Source organism: Populus euphratica, unplaced genomic scaffold (assembly GCF_000495115.2).
Source record: "Populus euphratica unplaced genomic scaffold, PopEup_1.0 scaffold2403.1, whole genome shotgun sequence".
Taxonomy (NCBI): Eukaryota; Viridiplantae; Streptophyta; class Magnoliopsida; order Malpighiales; family Salicaceae; genus Populus; species Populus euphratica.
In genome coordinates, this window is record NW_011502229.1 from 1 (window position 1) to 15,512 (window position 15,512).

General features: G+C 34.1%; 2 protein-coding genes across 3 annotated transcripts; one reads left to right on the forward strand and one right to left on the reverse strand.

Moving 5' to 3' along the window:
- The first annotated feature begins 2,307 nt into the window (after window positions 1–2,307).
- Window positions 2,308–4,894, forward strand: LOC105118980 (uncharacterized). Of its 2 annotated transcripts, XR_841057.1 has the most exons (5): window positions 2,308–3,264; window positions 3,471–3,668; window positions 3,747–3,838; window positions 3,969–4,745; window positions 4,782–4,894. XR_841057.1 is itself a non-coding variant. In XM_011017046.1 (4 exons), the coding sequence occupies exons 1-4, from the start codon at window positions 2,488–2,490 to the stop codon at window positions 4,681–4,683; spliced, it is 1,782 nt and encodes a 593-aa protein (XP_011015348.1). In that variant the 5' UTR covers window positions 2,308–2,487; the 3' UTR covers window positions 4,684–4,894. The 2 variants fall into 2 exon arrangements, 1 of the variants encoding a protein (XP_011015348.1); XM_011017046.1 differs by having other exon boundaries at window positions 3,969–4,894.
- A 623-nt stretch (window positions 4,895–5,517) lies between these two features.
- Window positions 5,518–12,002, reverse strand: LOC105118981 (DEAD-box ATP-dependent RNA helicase ISE2, chloroplastic-like). The gene is made up of 8 exons (XM_011017047.1): window positions 11,460–12,002; window positions 11,208–11,383; window positions 11,002–11,115; window positions 10,445–10,553; window positions 10,271–10,357; window positions 8,530–8,648; window positions 8,162–8,339; window positions 5,518–7,999 (listed from the first exon to the last, which is right to left on the reverse strand). Exons 1-8 carry the CDS (start codon window positions 11,946–11,948, stop codon window positions 5,744–5,746), a joined length of 3,528 nt encoding a protein of 1,175 aa, XP_011015349.1. The 5' UTR covers window positions 11,949–12,002; the 3' UTR covers window positions 5,518–5,743.
- Window positions 12,003–15,512: the final 3,510 nt, after the last annotated feature.

Here is a 15,512-nt window from a genome sequence, read left to right on the forward strand (position 1 = left end):
ATTAAATTAATTGAATAAAATAAAAGTGAAAAAACAATATCAAGTAAGGCTACACATAAAAAAAGTTTGCAATTAGGGAATTCACTTCAAATTTTTTTGAAAAAAAATTAGACAATGCGTTATTTAGTTTGCCCGGATTCTAGCTATTATAGTGACTGAAAAATTAAGTTTATGTTTTTTTATCCTAAATTTCATTTCTCAATCTATTTTTAACCCTAAACACCTATAAAATATCATAGTAACCATAATAAACCTATCTGTGACCTCAAAAAACTGTTTCAAAAACCAAAATCAACCTAAATAAAAAAATCAACCCAAGCTTGATCTTTTTTTTAACAAACTTTAAAGGTAAAAAAAACATATAATATAATCTCCCATCATCAAATAGAACTATTTGACACAAATATTATTTGTTATGATGGCCTAAATCGATATCAACGACACTTTTCTCTCTTTATCATCAATGTCATATTCCACATCGTCTGGTGAGGGACTAGAAGCTGGTCTTATTAAAAGTGTTGGTTGCTAACTTGTCATACACCTTTTGAGATGTCAAGCTCAAATGTGGACTCGCGTCACCAAAAACAAAACAGTGAGGGTGGTAAGGCTCAAAACGGATAATATATCACAAGTTAAGCTGGACTATTATATTTGGTATCAGAGTCGACCTCACTGGCTGTCTGATTGTGCTGACGGAGTTATTGAGCTCCTTAAGGGGGGTGGATTGTTATATCCCATATTGGTGGGTGAGGGATTGATAAATGGCTTTATTAAAAGTGCTGATTGCTAACTTGTCATGCGTATTTTGGGAGGTCAAGCTCAAATGTGGGCTTGCGTCACCAGGAACAAAACCGAGAGGACGATAAAGCCCAAAGTGAACAATATATTGCAAGTTAGGCTAGGCTATTACAATCAAAATTTGGTGACCTCTCTCTTTTTCCTCTCTCAACCAGAGATAAAATATAACAAAAATAAATTTTTGTAGCAAAATTGAATTGGAAAAATATTGAGATACCAAAATTGTATAATTTATGTGATTTTTAAAGTTCAAGGACCTAAGTACATCTTTTATAAAACTTATAGCATACCACCCATGGTTAAAGCCTTTTTCATTTTTATCACTTTTCTTTAAATCCTATCTTTTCATAACAAAATCAAAATCAATTGACTTTTAATTAGAACTAAATCATCAAAAAAAAAATTGAGGATCAAATTAAAAAAAACATAAAATTTTGCATAGCATATCCATAGTAATGTGCAAAAGGATAAACGACGGAGCTTTGTACAATGAAAAACTCATGCTTTTTAGAGCAATTCTTAATTTTTAAATATATGTTTTCTTTGTTATTATTTTTATAAATAAAAGATATTAAAAATAGTGGCTCCTATGTCACTTGTGTTAAAAAATGGATTATTTCATTCAAAGTTCATTTACAAAGGTGAATATTATTGAAAAAAGAAAAGAAGATAATACTGATACTTATCAAAACTAATCCAATCTGTTTTTAAAGAAATTTAAATAACAATATAAAAAAATGTCACTTGTGTTAAAAAATAGATTATTTCATTCACAGTTCATTTACAAAGGTGAATATTATTGAAAAAAGAAAAGAAGATAATACTAATACTTATCAAAACTAATCCAATCTATTTTTAAAGAAATTTAGATAATAATATAAAAAAATTATATTATCCAAATAATATCTTATTTTTAGATTTTTAAAATTAGAGGACGTTCGGTACTAATTCTAACTTGTTGATTGTAATATTTGTAGTATTTCAAGTAAAAACAATTAATAACATGGTGAATAAAACATTAGATTTACTTGAATTACTCGATGGAGTAAAATAAATTTAAATAAAAAAACTAATAACTTTAGAACATAGTTGTAAAATTTAAATTGATTGTTGATTGAGATAACATATATTCACGGCTTAAAAAGAACAAATTTATTAAAAAAATTAAAATAATATTATTTTAATTAATAAAATTAAAATTAAAATAAATTAATTGAAGTCCGAGTTTTGGCCAAATCAGCAGGTCAAGCAAAGTTATTTTACCGAATTAATCAAGTTTTTATTTTATTTTGTTTCAAACATGAATTATATTAGATCTGAATTAATTGAGCGTGGGGTTAGGTAATGAAAAAAAAAATCGAATAAAGACAGCAATAACTAAGGAGGGAGCAACTACGTGACCAGCCGCGTGGTTTTGAATGAAATCTACAATTTATTTTTTTATTTTCGATTAGTAAAATCAAAAGCAAAATAGGAGAAGCAGATGGATCATTCAAAAAAGAGACCAACATAGGACCGTTGCAGCAACGTTAATAAAAATCTGAATATTTTTAAAAGAGTAATCTTTACCACCATCACCACCTAGTTACCGTTAGCACCACTCAATTACCCAACAGCCGCTCCCTCAAAATCTAAAATTCCAACCCCGAAGTTGAACACAAGTAGAGTTTTATCCAATTTCCGTTCTTTATGGCAACTTTGGCACCTGGAATTCTGTTGAAGCTACTAAATGGGATGGATACAGGGACTAAACCCACCAGCGAGCACCGGAGTTCACTTTTGCAGGTAACTGACATAGTACCAGCTGATCTTGACGAGAAAAATCTGTGGCCTAAACAAGGATTCTTCATTAAAGTATCAGATTCTTCGCACTCCATCTATGTCAGTCTTCCCTCCGATCAAGATGATTATGTTTTCAGCGACAAAATGCAGCTAGGTCAGTTCATTTACGTTGACAGACTGGAGCCAGGATCTCCTGTTCCTGTTGTCAAAGGGGCAAAACCACTTCCAGGGAGACACCCATTATTAGGAACCCCTGAACCCCTTATGGGTCTTAGAGGAAAAGGAGAGAGAAGTGAACAAAAACCATCCAATGGTCAAAGGAGAGGTTCTTGGGGAACAGGGCAAAATGGGGCAGATGGGGTTTCATCTCCAATGGCTTTAAAGCCAGTTCCTTTGGATTTTAATCAGTGCACACCGGTGAAACAGCGGTTGGCTGTAAGCTGTGTGAAATCAGTCTCCCCGGTGGTGAGGGGGAGAATTGCCAAAGATGGAGGCGCTAATGGGGTGGTCAGGTGTTCTTTTGCTGGTGGTGGATTGCTGGCTAAGATGGTGGACAACAAGGGAGAGAGCCCTGCATTGCTTAGGAAAAGTTGTGCTGTACCTTCTGCTAATTTCAAGTTTCCAAGAAGCAAGAGTGTCTGTGAACGAGAAGCTAGAATTCCAATTAGCCCCTGCAAATCATCTGTAGGTGCATTTTCCTCTCATTTATTAAGTATTGAATTATTATTTTTCGGTTCATCAAGTTACTGATGAGCTTCAAATGGTTGCTTGATAATAAATATAGCGATTAGCTTTTGGAAAGAGCCAAAGCTTTTCATTGCCCTATAAATCTTCTGTATAAAAATAAAAATAATAATATAATTGAATGCTGCTGTTTTTGTTTTCTGTAGGAAAATAAAAGCTCAACTCCCCCACCGAGTTTAAGAAATGCAGGGGCGGTAGCTTCTCTCGGAATGGGCGGAGAAGCTCAAAACTCTTGCAATTTAAAGGCCATCTCAGAAATACAGTGTCAGCATGGTAATGCAGCCTCTGATACCAGTACCGAGCTGGCCATGAATTTACCAGGAAAGTTGAACCTATTAGGCAAGGTGAACTCTGGATTCCTCTAGATGAAATCTTGATTCTCTTTGCTTTCTATTGTTTGCTAAACCTTTTGTGGCTAACAGGAAGCTGTGCAGCAACGAGAAACGGCTCAGAAGATAGCCCTCCAGGCGCTAAGAGATGCCTCAGCCACTGAAACTTTAGTTCGGCCTCTCAAGTACTAAACCCCTTATCCTATCCTTTTATTTGTGCGTTTTTTTGGCTTCTTTTCGGTTTTAATCATGTTATCATGATTTGGAAGATGAAACTAAGTTTTGCTAACATCAAAACAATGACTACTTGTGTAGGATGATCTTGAATTTGAGCAGAACAGCGAGACCAGATGCTCCGGCAGGCTGTTTTGACCAGTTTCTGGAGTTCCATCACCAGATTGTGAGAGCAGTTACTGATATAGTGTCCATTCAAGCAGCAACTTCAGCTGCTGAAGTTGGTCAGAGCACAAATATTGAACAGCGTGGAGAAAATTCCTCGATCTTACATGAAATTGTACACAATTCTATGGACCAATGTGGGAATCCTGTATTAAACTCGTCGAAAAGAACAGCGGTGTACAAATCAATAGCTAGCTTCAATGAAAGAAGTGATCAGACGATGAATTTCGAGAAACTCCAAAGATCAAATGCTAATCAAAAGGCCTTTCCAGAAAGGAAAGGGCCATCAACTCCACAGGGAAAACTGCCACCTAAAGCTATGATTGAGAATGATGAAAACAAGAGACCAACCTCCTCTTGCAGCTTAAGCAATACAATTAGGTTGGGCAAGCAGATTGAAAATGAAGCTGGAAATTGGTTCATGGACTTCCTGGAGAAAGCTTTGGAAACTGGAATGAAGAAATCTAAAGGAACAGCAGCAGATGGGGATGCTACGAAAGTTCCTCAATCTCTAATATTGAAGGTTATAAACTGGGTGGAGGTAGAGCAGTCTGACTGCAATAAGCGGCCAGTTCATCCAAAAGCAGCACAAATTGCTCGGAAGTTGAGGATCAAGGTGAAGAATCCTTAGATGGGCTACTGTCGAATCTAGATCGTATTGATCATAAAGAATTCAAAAACCTTTCCAGTTGGCTTTTTCTCCCGGCTTCCCTATCGGAAATAGCATTCCAACTCGTTTTCGTTTTGTATGTGTGTACAATATATAGAATGTGTCTGCGCGTGTTCAGATTTTTTGGACATTTTGTTTGGAAATGATAGTGCATTGATTAAACTTCCACGCATGTATCCAGCTAAAAGCAGATAAAAAAATTGAGGTCGTTGCGTCAGCATTCAGATGCAGAAAAGAGCTTTGATTTTGAGGGGTTGAGGATGGAGAAATTATCTAACCCCGATCTCATCAACCACATAACTCGCATGCCATGAAACGCAGCAGCAGCATCTTCATAGAGCATGAAATAGAGTTCTTACTTCCTCTATCTGTGTATATGGTAATTAAAACAGGTTCTCTTTTGGTTACGCGATAGGAGCCAACACAAGCACTTTCAATTCCAATGCTTGGCTTGTCTCGGCTCTGAAATCAGTTGAGTTTCACTAATGTTTTGAGGGAGAGTGATCTAGTAGTAGCGTGGTTGTAATATGAACTTTTTTTTTCCAGATTCACACAGCCAAATCCTTAATGGCAGTGGGCGGGCTTCGATTTAAAATTATCGATTAGATCTTCATCAAAAAAACACAAAAAAAAAAAGAAAAAAGAAAAAAAGGCCACCCATTTACTGATTAATGGAATCACCCCTGAAAACAGTAGACCAGGATTAAAGATTTTCTCCATTGAGAATCGATCTTAACCTAGCCAATGCAAATAAAATGACTTATCTATTCCCATGGCTTGCTTAACGCTCAACTATGGAAATTTTCATATGCACCACCGTCTGTCACTAATTTGCTGCCATGAATCCAGAATCCGTCAAAATAACGCGGTTAAGATTTTCATTAATTTGTATTGGCTAAGGGCTAGGGTAGATCATTCTTGAGTAGAATTGTATTGAAGATTAAATAAGAGATATCTTGGTAAGCGTTCACCTTAAAGGAGCAAGCATGTGGAATTTATGTGTTTCTCCCAGGAATAAGCCCTATCCAGTCAGTTCACTTATTGGTGGCCGGTCCATGATGCTGGATGCTGTCTTTGCATTGCTTTGCAAAACCGGGTCAATATCAGGTAATTTAGGAATCTGAGCCAATATATCAATTGTTCGTCGTAGGAGGCGAGCTAAATCCCCATCATCCATTGCACAATCCATCATCATCTCCTTCCAAGTGAGCCCTGCAGCCCAGGCTTCAACCATACCTGAAAATTGGCTATCCAAACAACAGGTTATCTCTACCCCATGTTTTTCTTGAAGCTTCGAAAGGTTACTCCTCTGCTCATTTAAGATGTTAATAACATTGATTACTGCGGAAGAAGGCTCGTAGATGTAGTTGTTATTTTCCCAGGCACGAACTTTGATCCCTTCAGAAACTACACTAGCACAGACAGCTGCAAGTTGTCCAGGTTTCAAATCCAAAAGGATTCTACTTCTAAGAACCATTGCAAGCCACAGTTCATTTTCTCCTCGAATCGCAGCTGCAGTTTCACCAAGAGGAAATATTACTTGTGTGTTGATATCCAAGGCCCTGCTTTCATGTACAACATTGCTGATCTTTAAGAATTCTTTCCAGCCAGATGGTTCAATTTCCTGCAGCCGTTCGCTCAAACGGTTTGATCTCATCTTGAGGCGTTTAATCTTATCCTCTGTAAAATTCTTCCAGTCTAGGATCCTCTTATATTCTTTAAAGCCTTCAGTACGTGCTATCATTTTTTTCAAACGTGCAACTTTGTTTCTTTGATCCTTGTAACTTTCTACTGCATCATGGTAAGCTTGTGACATGTGTAACACCTCATCAATCTCAGAGAGACTATTTAAAACAGGCACATTTAAGCTCCACGACCATGTCTCGAGAGATCCTTCCATGTACCATAAACCACCAAGTTCAGATTCAGCAAGCTTTTCCCACTGCTTCTCCTCCCTATCAAGAAGCATCCACATAACTTCATGTGGCAAATCATCCCCTAGAGACAAGGCAACATTAGGAAGGCCTGTCTTATAAACAGTTTTGATCCATTTTTCTGTAAACAGATACCAAGAGTTATCTGAACCAAGAGCTACATGATAAGATGGCTCAACATCTTTATGAGTTTCAACTTCACTTACATTTGACTCAATGGATGCAACAGTCTGTGCTAATGAATCAATGTCAGAAACCATGTTTTTAAATTTTGAACCATCAAATGAATCAGCATTCCCCAAATAAACAGCAGGCACTGAATGTTCCACTCCTTCAGAATCTTTGTATTTCAAGCACAAAAAGGGTAAACGATCATTTCCTAACTCTTTCAATAAAATTTTCAGGGCATTTAATCTCTTTGTTTCCATCTTTCTACGTAATTCAGTCCGCAGGCGTTTCTCTTCCCTCAATTGTTCTTGTAAAATTGCAATCTCCTTGAATGCCCCATCAGATAGGATTTTCCTGCTCTTTCTATCTATAGCATCATCACTGGTTTCTGAGGTCAGCATTTCAATCTCTTTCTGTATTTTAGCTAGCTCCTCTTTTGAAGCAAGCATCACATTGCTGCCAATATATGTTCCAAAACTTTTTTCAACTAGTTTCCTGGCTTCTTTCAAAGTTCTCCCTGCCTGGAGAACCTTCATTTCATTTGATTCATTTGATCTACGAGTAATTTTTGCACCAGCAAGAAGATTCAGCACCATCCCATAGGAAGCAGTAAACTGTGATACAAGAGGTTCTAGTCCAGCAAATAGAAGCTTGCAGCACTCTTCCGCACCTTCATTGGAAGCCTGAACCAGCACAACATGGCCCCTTTCATCAATGCCTCTACGACCAGCTCGCCCAGCCATTTGAAAAAGCTCGTTTGGGCTTAATGGGATACGTCCACTACTACTCCTCCTGCTGAGAGATGAGATAACAGCTGTCCTAGCAGGCATGTTGATTCCAGCAGCTAGTGTTTCTGTGGCAAAGACAACTTTAATAAGTCCTCTCTGGAACAGTTCCTCAATAAAAGATTTCCATAGAGGGAGACATCCTGCATGATGCGCAGCAACCCCTCTTAGAAGTCCTTTGACAGCAGTCTCCCTGACAGCATCGGGATTCTGAACACTGAACCTCTTCAAAGCCAGTTCAACCTCACTTGCCTCACATTCATCTAAGAGCCTGCAACCTTCAAGGTACTGCACAGCCGCATCACATCCTCTTCGGTTAAAAATAAACCAAATTGCAGGCAGCATATCCCTTGCCTTAAGCTGTGCTAGTGTATCAACAACTTGAGGCACCTGAAAATCATGATTTATTTTAGATGACTAATCTCCTTTTCCATTCTAGAGGACAAGTTATAAGTCAGCTATAATAAACTAGCATACTCAGAAGAAAAGGAAAGAAGGAAAGAAAAAGAAAAGTGTCACATTATCAGAGAAACAATGGATAAATTAAATTGCCTGTGAACGGCGTATCCTGCTTATATCATTCTTCGAAAGAGGTTCTTCAGACATGTTACCAATACTATCAAAGCCCATGTTGCTTCCATGTTTTCTTGAATTCCTTCTTCTCGAGCCATCATCCTTGTAAGATTTAACTCTTGAAGCAGAAAGTTGTAGATAATTGAGCGACAGCTTCCTGTTCAAATTAAAAGTCAAAACCAGAAATTAGTATCATTCCATCACAAAGAATTCTTTATATAAATGCAAGAACATCATGCAACCATCATCAATACAACTGCGACATAAATTGAATTTGGAGTTCAGATGAAGAAAGAATTTTTTTTGGGGGGTGACAAGATGAATAAGATGACAGAAGACAGACAAACCTATTCATGTGCTTTCTTTTCTCATCAAGAAGAGGATACAAAGAATGCCTGGTAGAGAAGTGCCAAGTCAATGGAACTGGACGCCTTGATGATGTCACCAGTTCAGTTTCACCATGAACCTATAAAGTAAATTGAAATAAATATCAATTTACCTTTCTCACTGAAAAATATTGTTTCCATAGGTCACCAAACAAGACAATACAGAAGCCATGGCTGGCATGACTAATGTGCAGAATTGAGTTCAAGCATGTCACAATTTTTTATCCCATTGAGAAAAGATGCATCCAGAAGTTTTGTCCACATATAAATGGAAGCATATCATTATTTCAATCCATCTGATAAGGGAGGTATGATAGAAGTTTTGTGCACTCTTAATTTACACATCTCACTCCAATATACCTTAACTTCTTCCATAAACAGGTTTCAAAGTCAAATTAAAGGATAAATCTAGTTCAATAGTAGGACAAGAGTTCAGACATGAAATAAAAAACATAGCCTTTGTAATGATGCAGCCAGCCCAATAAACAATTACTTCAACAGAGGAATGAAAAGCAGAAGAAACATCCCACAGCCAACAAGAACAATGTCTAGACATGTAAGCAGTTGTTTTCATTGGAATTATCAAATCAATGGTGCGTTCATGGGATGACGGGCACATGTCATGTGCAAGTGCATTCATGTATGTGTTCATCTTTTATATTGCTGGATAAAGCCAATCCATCAGAATGTTAATTGTCCAAAACCAATACAAATGTAAGGATGCAAACTGATCAAGTAACAAGAAAAATTGCCAGTAATCTCATCCACCATTCATAGTGCATGCACTTCAATTCTTAATTTGCAAACCTAAGAATCTAAAGGAAGCCAAAAAATGCATTGAAGACGTCACTTCTGGTTCCCTAAAGGTAGGAATGTACGAAAACCATTCGGAACTCAATCTGCAGCTACAGGCTTATGCGTCCACATTAACCACAAAAGACATCTTCCTTAACCAAGACAAAAAAAATAATTACACTATTAGCACACCCACAAAATTATTTTAGAATGTTAGTCGATGTGATCCTTCCGCCCAACAATCACAAAATATATTTCACTATTTCTGTGGCCTTGGACTCTGTGAGAAGCAAAGCATAAGAAAATACAAAATGAAAGAAGGATGATAAAGTGTTGTTTTTAAGGATAGTCGATGCTTAAATATGATACAATAATAAATAAATAAATAAACCAATGTTGGCTAGATCATTCATCAGTATATTTTGGCCAACAATTTTCCACCATTTTTATACTAGGTATCCATAGAAATCGAACATGTCAAAGGCCTCAGCTAGAATGGGAATGGTTCTGATCTATTCCATATCAAGAACAATTTAAATGTATTTTCATTGAAGATCATTAGCAACTAAATAATTAAGATAAATGTTTCTAGGAGATGTAAAATTAAAACAAGATATTAAAACTATAAAAATGAACCTCCCAAAGTCAAACTCTGGATGATAAGTAAATTCTGGTTCTGTTAGGTTCTTCAATAAGAGGAGGTGGAACAAGCTTAGCATTTCATTAAATTCCTTAGCAACAGTTCCACAAATAGTTTGTTAAAAGTAGAAGAATGAATAATAAATGGGCCAAATGGAGCATCTTGTTACTGGCAAATAATTATCCTGCAAGCATTACTGTGTAACTGCCATGTCTGTAAGACAGCTCCATACAAGGTAGTATAGTGGACATTTATAAAGAATTGTACCTCACGAATCCATCCAGACAGCTCATCTGGATTCTTGACTGTTGCTGATAAACATATCAGTTGAACTTCTTTCGGGCAATAAATAATCTGCAAATTTAACAATGTCCATCACACTATGCAATGCGGTGAAATTTTGGTCTGTAAATGAGATACTGAAATATAAATTATACTTACTATCTCCTCCCATACAGTACCACGAGATATATCACTTAGAAAATGAACTTCATCCAAAACAATCACATCAACATGGAAAAGTCCACTCCCAGAAGAAACCATCCCAATGCTGCATGACAAGTCCAACCACCATTTATATACTTAATTCAAAAGATAAATTGAAGTAACAAAAGAAGTACATGGGTCATAACTGCATAAGGAAAAGGATAATAGATTTTCTATACACAAACCAAATTTCCAGGTAAAAGAAATTCAGGTCTACAAATCATTGCTGACAACTTAATCTGCTTTTAAACTTAAACATCGTGATACTGATGAATTTATAAAAGCTAAGCATGGCGATTATCATCCTTCCAACGTACAGTATAGTTGAAATTGAGACCGGGACCGGGACCGGGACCGATTTAAAATAAAATCTTGTTTTCTTACTGCAAATGTCAATGCCTCGATATCAATCTGTTACTCCCAGCTGTACTAAATTAAAGTAACATTGTTCCATACACCATCTGTTGGTAGGATCAAAATATTTAACCATTACAGTATAAAACAAAACATACCTTTGATACAGCATGTTTCGCAAAATCTCTGTTGTCATAATCAAAACTTGGGCATCTTTATTGATGGCAGAATCTCCTGTGAGAAGACCAACATTCTCATCCCCAAACGTTTCCCTGTAAGTGTAGTTTAAGAGAAATAGTACTTATCAATGAATAAGCAAAACAAAGCAATGTTGTTATTATTTGAAGAAGTGGAAATCACAAACCGAAAATCACGAAATTTCTGGTTGGATAAAGCTTTAAGAGGAGTGGTGTAGAAAATCCTCCTTCCTCTAGCAACAGTAGCAACTGCTGCAGCTTCAGCTATCAATGTCTTTCCACTGCTTGTTGGTGCCGATACCACTACCGATGATCCCTTCAAAAACGCCTCTATCGCCAACCGCTGCCAAAAACAATATATATAGCTAATTTTCACCAATTTCATAAAAAAAAATTTAAAAAAAATCAAGAAGAAGAACCTGAAATTTGTCGATGCGGAAATCGTAAATGGAAGCAAGTTCATTAGCGTCAATAATTTCATTTCCAAACTCTTTGACTTCGTTACAGAGCTTTTCGACTCTCTGCCACTTGGATTCCTTGCGCCAATTTGATACTTCACTACTACTCGCATCGACCGATATTTCGGTTTCTGTTTCTTCTTCGATTGCCTCCGAAATATCGTCGTATTCATCAGCAGCCTCGTCCTCCTCTTCGTCGTCGTCTTCGTCATCTTCGTACTCTTCTTCTTCGTCGTTGTCAGCATCGGAGAGTTGCGACTCCGCCGGAATGAGAGAGTTTGGGGAGTTGGAGAAGGAGAGGAGTCGAAATGAATTGAATGATCTCGGTTTGGGTTTGGGTTTGGGGTTTTGAAGGCAGTAGAATCCTAGGGTTTGAGGAAGAGGAGGGAACAGGGAGGGGTTGAATTTGGAAATGTATGGAGAGGAAAGGATAGAGAGAGTGCTGTTCATGGCGCGCGGGAGTAGTTTTGTTTGGATACACTGCTCCTCCCTCGCTCGCTCTCTCCACGGTTTATCATTTCCACCATGTAGTCCAAATTGCAACGTCTCTTCAAGATTTTTTATTATTATTATTTTTAATTGGTTTTTAATGTTTCATATTAAAATTAAAAGTAAAATATGTTCTAAATCAAACTTCATCCTATATATATATATATACAGGTTATTACTTCCTCTTTTAGTAGCTACGAATATTAACTCCAAATTCCTTTTGTTTCATATATTTTCACTTATTTGTATCTACTATTTTTTTATTATAAATTTAAAATATTACAATATACTACACAATGCATGGACAATCAACTAATTTTATAGTGAATTGTGATAGTTGATGATGAGATGATGGGAGTGTTTGCTTTTCTAGTTGTATTTGTATCTTAAAATGTATTTTAAAAAAAATTTGATTTTTTATGTATTTTTTATGATTTTAATATGTTAATATTAGAAATTATTTAATATATTTTTAATTAAAAAATATTTTACATCCTATTATCAAACACATGATATTATCAATTATTATAATGGTTAGATAAAAACTGTGACAATAATAATTATAGTAACATGATGATTTAAAAAAAATTATTAAAAATAAAGTATTTTTGATATTAATTAAAAAGAAGTATAATGGCGAGGAAATGATATGGCTAAATTGTGGTTATATTTACAAAATACTAATAATAATTATTATTATAATAGTGTTTTGTACTCTTTTTTTTTGTCCTTTAAAAACTTAATAAGTTTTTATTTGTTTTTAAAATTTATTATTTAATATTATATTATTTTGATAATTATATTTTGTATTTTTTATATTGGATTATATACCAATCTCATGAATTTTAATTTTTTTTTATCGATTTTAACTTTTAATATTAGATTTGTTGGAAGTGAGGCTTCGTAATTTTTTTTCTTTCTATAAATTTATCTTAATTTCATAACTCAGGTTGCGGGCTTCACTGGTTAATTCGAGTTAATTTAAATTTTTTTTATTTTTTTATTTCATCCTTAAATACTAAATTAGTTTAGAATTAGGTTTTGTAATATTTTTTATCTGCTTTTTATGAGATTATCCAAATTCCATAACAAGGGCCGACTTTGTTCATTTTTTTTGGTCCATTTTAATTGAATATTTTTTTATCATGCTTCATGAATTTTTTTTATTTTTTTATAGATTTAAATCGTGAGTTTGATAGGCTAATACAAGATAACTCGGTTTATTTTTTGGATTCATTTTTTAATTGAGTTTTTTTTCAACCTCATCCTCCAACAACTCAATCTTGGTCATATTAGGATATTTAAAAATTAGGCTTCATTATTATTTTCAATTTGCTTTTATTGGATTTATCTCCGTCTCACTTGTTTTTTTCCTCTCAAATTTAACTTTCACCATTATATCCATTGGAATTGGAGTTTCAAGATTTTTTTCTTTAATAAACTTATTTCAATCTCATAATCCATGTTGCGAGTATAATAAGATAACCTAGGTTAATTAGGTTGTTTTTTTTATCTCATTTTTCAATATTAGGTTAGTTGAAATTTGAGCTCTATTTTTTTATTTACTTTCTATAAGGTTATCTTAATTTTATGACTTGGGTTGTAGGTTTGGTAAATTAACCTGAGTTGAATCAGTTAGTTTTATTTGTTTTTTTATCTAATATTTTTTTCAATTATGTCCTTTAACATTGGATTAATTAGAAATTTATTTTCATAATTTATTTTGATATGCTTTTTATAAGGTTGTCACGATTTTATAACCCAAATAATAAATTTGACAAGTTAACCTATATCGATTCAATATATTGATGTTTCAATTTTTTTTTCAAAAATAATATCATATAATATGTCACCGTATCAATATTTGAAAAATATAGCATCCATTGCACATCATATTTTCTAGTTCATGATTAATTTTTTATTTAAAAATAGTAGTAGTGCTTTGATTTGTTTTACATTAAAAAAATTAATCTAACCCATAATACAACACGGTCCAATGATATAGTTAAGTATAAAGTTAAAACATGTGGGGTTTTCATTGTAGCTATCTTTGTTGTGCACTTTTTTATAAATCATTATAGATTAAAATAATCAATTTTTATAAAAATTCAAATTTGATCTTTAAAGTTTGTTTTTGCACAATGGAGCATTTTTAGCCTAAATTTGCACTTAACTATGTGTTTTTCTCGTGGGAAGGATTGGATTGAAAATAAGGGGACAGAAATGAAAATGGCTTTGAATTTCAAATAAAAAGTTTACTTTAATCTCCTATCTTTTTGTATTTATAGGTGATCGGTTCCTTTACTTTTCAAAAATTTAATTTTGATATTAAATTTTAAATTTTTTATTTTCCAATCCTTATTTGTTAGAGGAGATAGAGAAGCTTACCGAATTCCGGCTTAGAAAGAGAAATTCATCATTTATACCTATCTCGACAACTAAAATGGTTGAAATTGGTGTTAATGGGTTGTATTTGTTGAGGAAAGTCTTATAATAGTTGTTTTAAGCCTTGATTTTGCCTAAAAAACATATCTAAGACAATGCAGAAAAAATTTGCTTAGTTTGATTTTGTGATTTGAGCTGTATTTTGAGTTTTTAATTTGGTTTCTACATGTTATAAGATTTTTTTTTGTTGCTTAAATAGGTAGAGAATTGGGTTTAGCGAGTTAAAAACTCATAGCTTTGATTTTCTAAACACCACTATAATGACTGACATCTTGGCTGAAAGATGACACTTCGTCTGCCTCAGTTAGTGATGCGTGGTTTATATACTTTAAAAGAAAAAAAAATGGATGATAAATCATTTCATCCCAATGAATGAAAAAAAAGTAGGCTTAGGCATACCAACCTTGACTATTCTTTCATAGGCCTAATGCTCTGGTTATAGGCCAACGTTATTGGGTATTTTTGGTTTTTTTTTTATTAGATATAGTAAAAAACAAACCAAGTTAGTCCTGTAATTTGGATCACATTGCAAGTATGACAAGTTAAGTCACAACATCCTATAAATTTTTTTAATGCATTTTCAGTGTCTTAATTTTTTAAAATGCAATTTCACCCTTTTAATATCAGTGATCTATTTTTAATTAACTTAAAATTAAAAAATGTTGTTTCACCCCTTGTTATCAATGATTTGCTTTTATTATCCCAACCCCACACATCTGTTATGTTTTTTCTTTAAAAAAATTTCATTAGAAAATATCATATTTGCTTTACTTTCGTATAAATCTATTAGATGAAAAATAATATATAAAATAAGATATTTATTAAATTTAATGGCATGCATGACTTATATTGATGGTTTGATTGGTTGACTCAGGTTCACTTATTTTTTTGTTAATTTTATTCTTCAATATTAAATTAATTCGAGATCTAGGTTTCCAGTTTGTTTTTTCCAAGATTATACTTTCAACCTTCATATGTTAACCTGGACTGGCTTACATTGATCCGATGTATTTTCTTTTTAAAATTAAATAAAAATATTATCTAATAAACAACTAATTTTAAATTCATAAATAAAATATT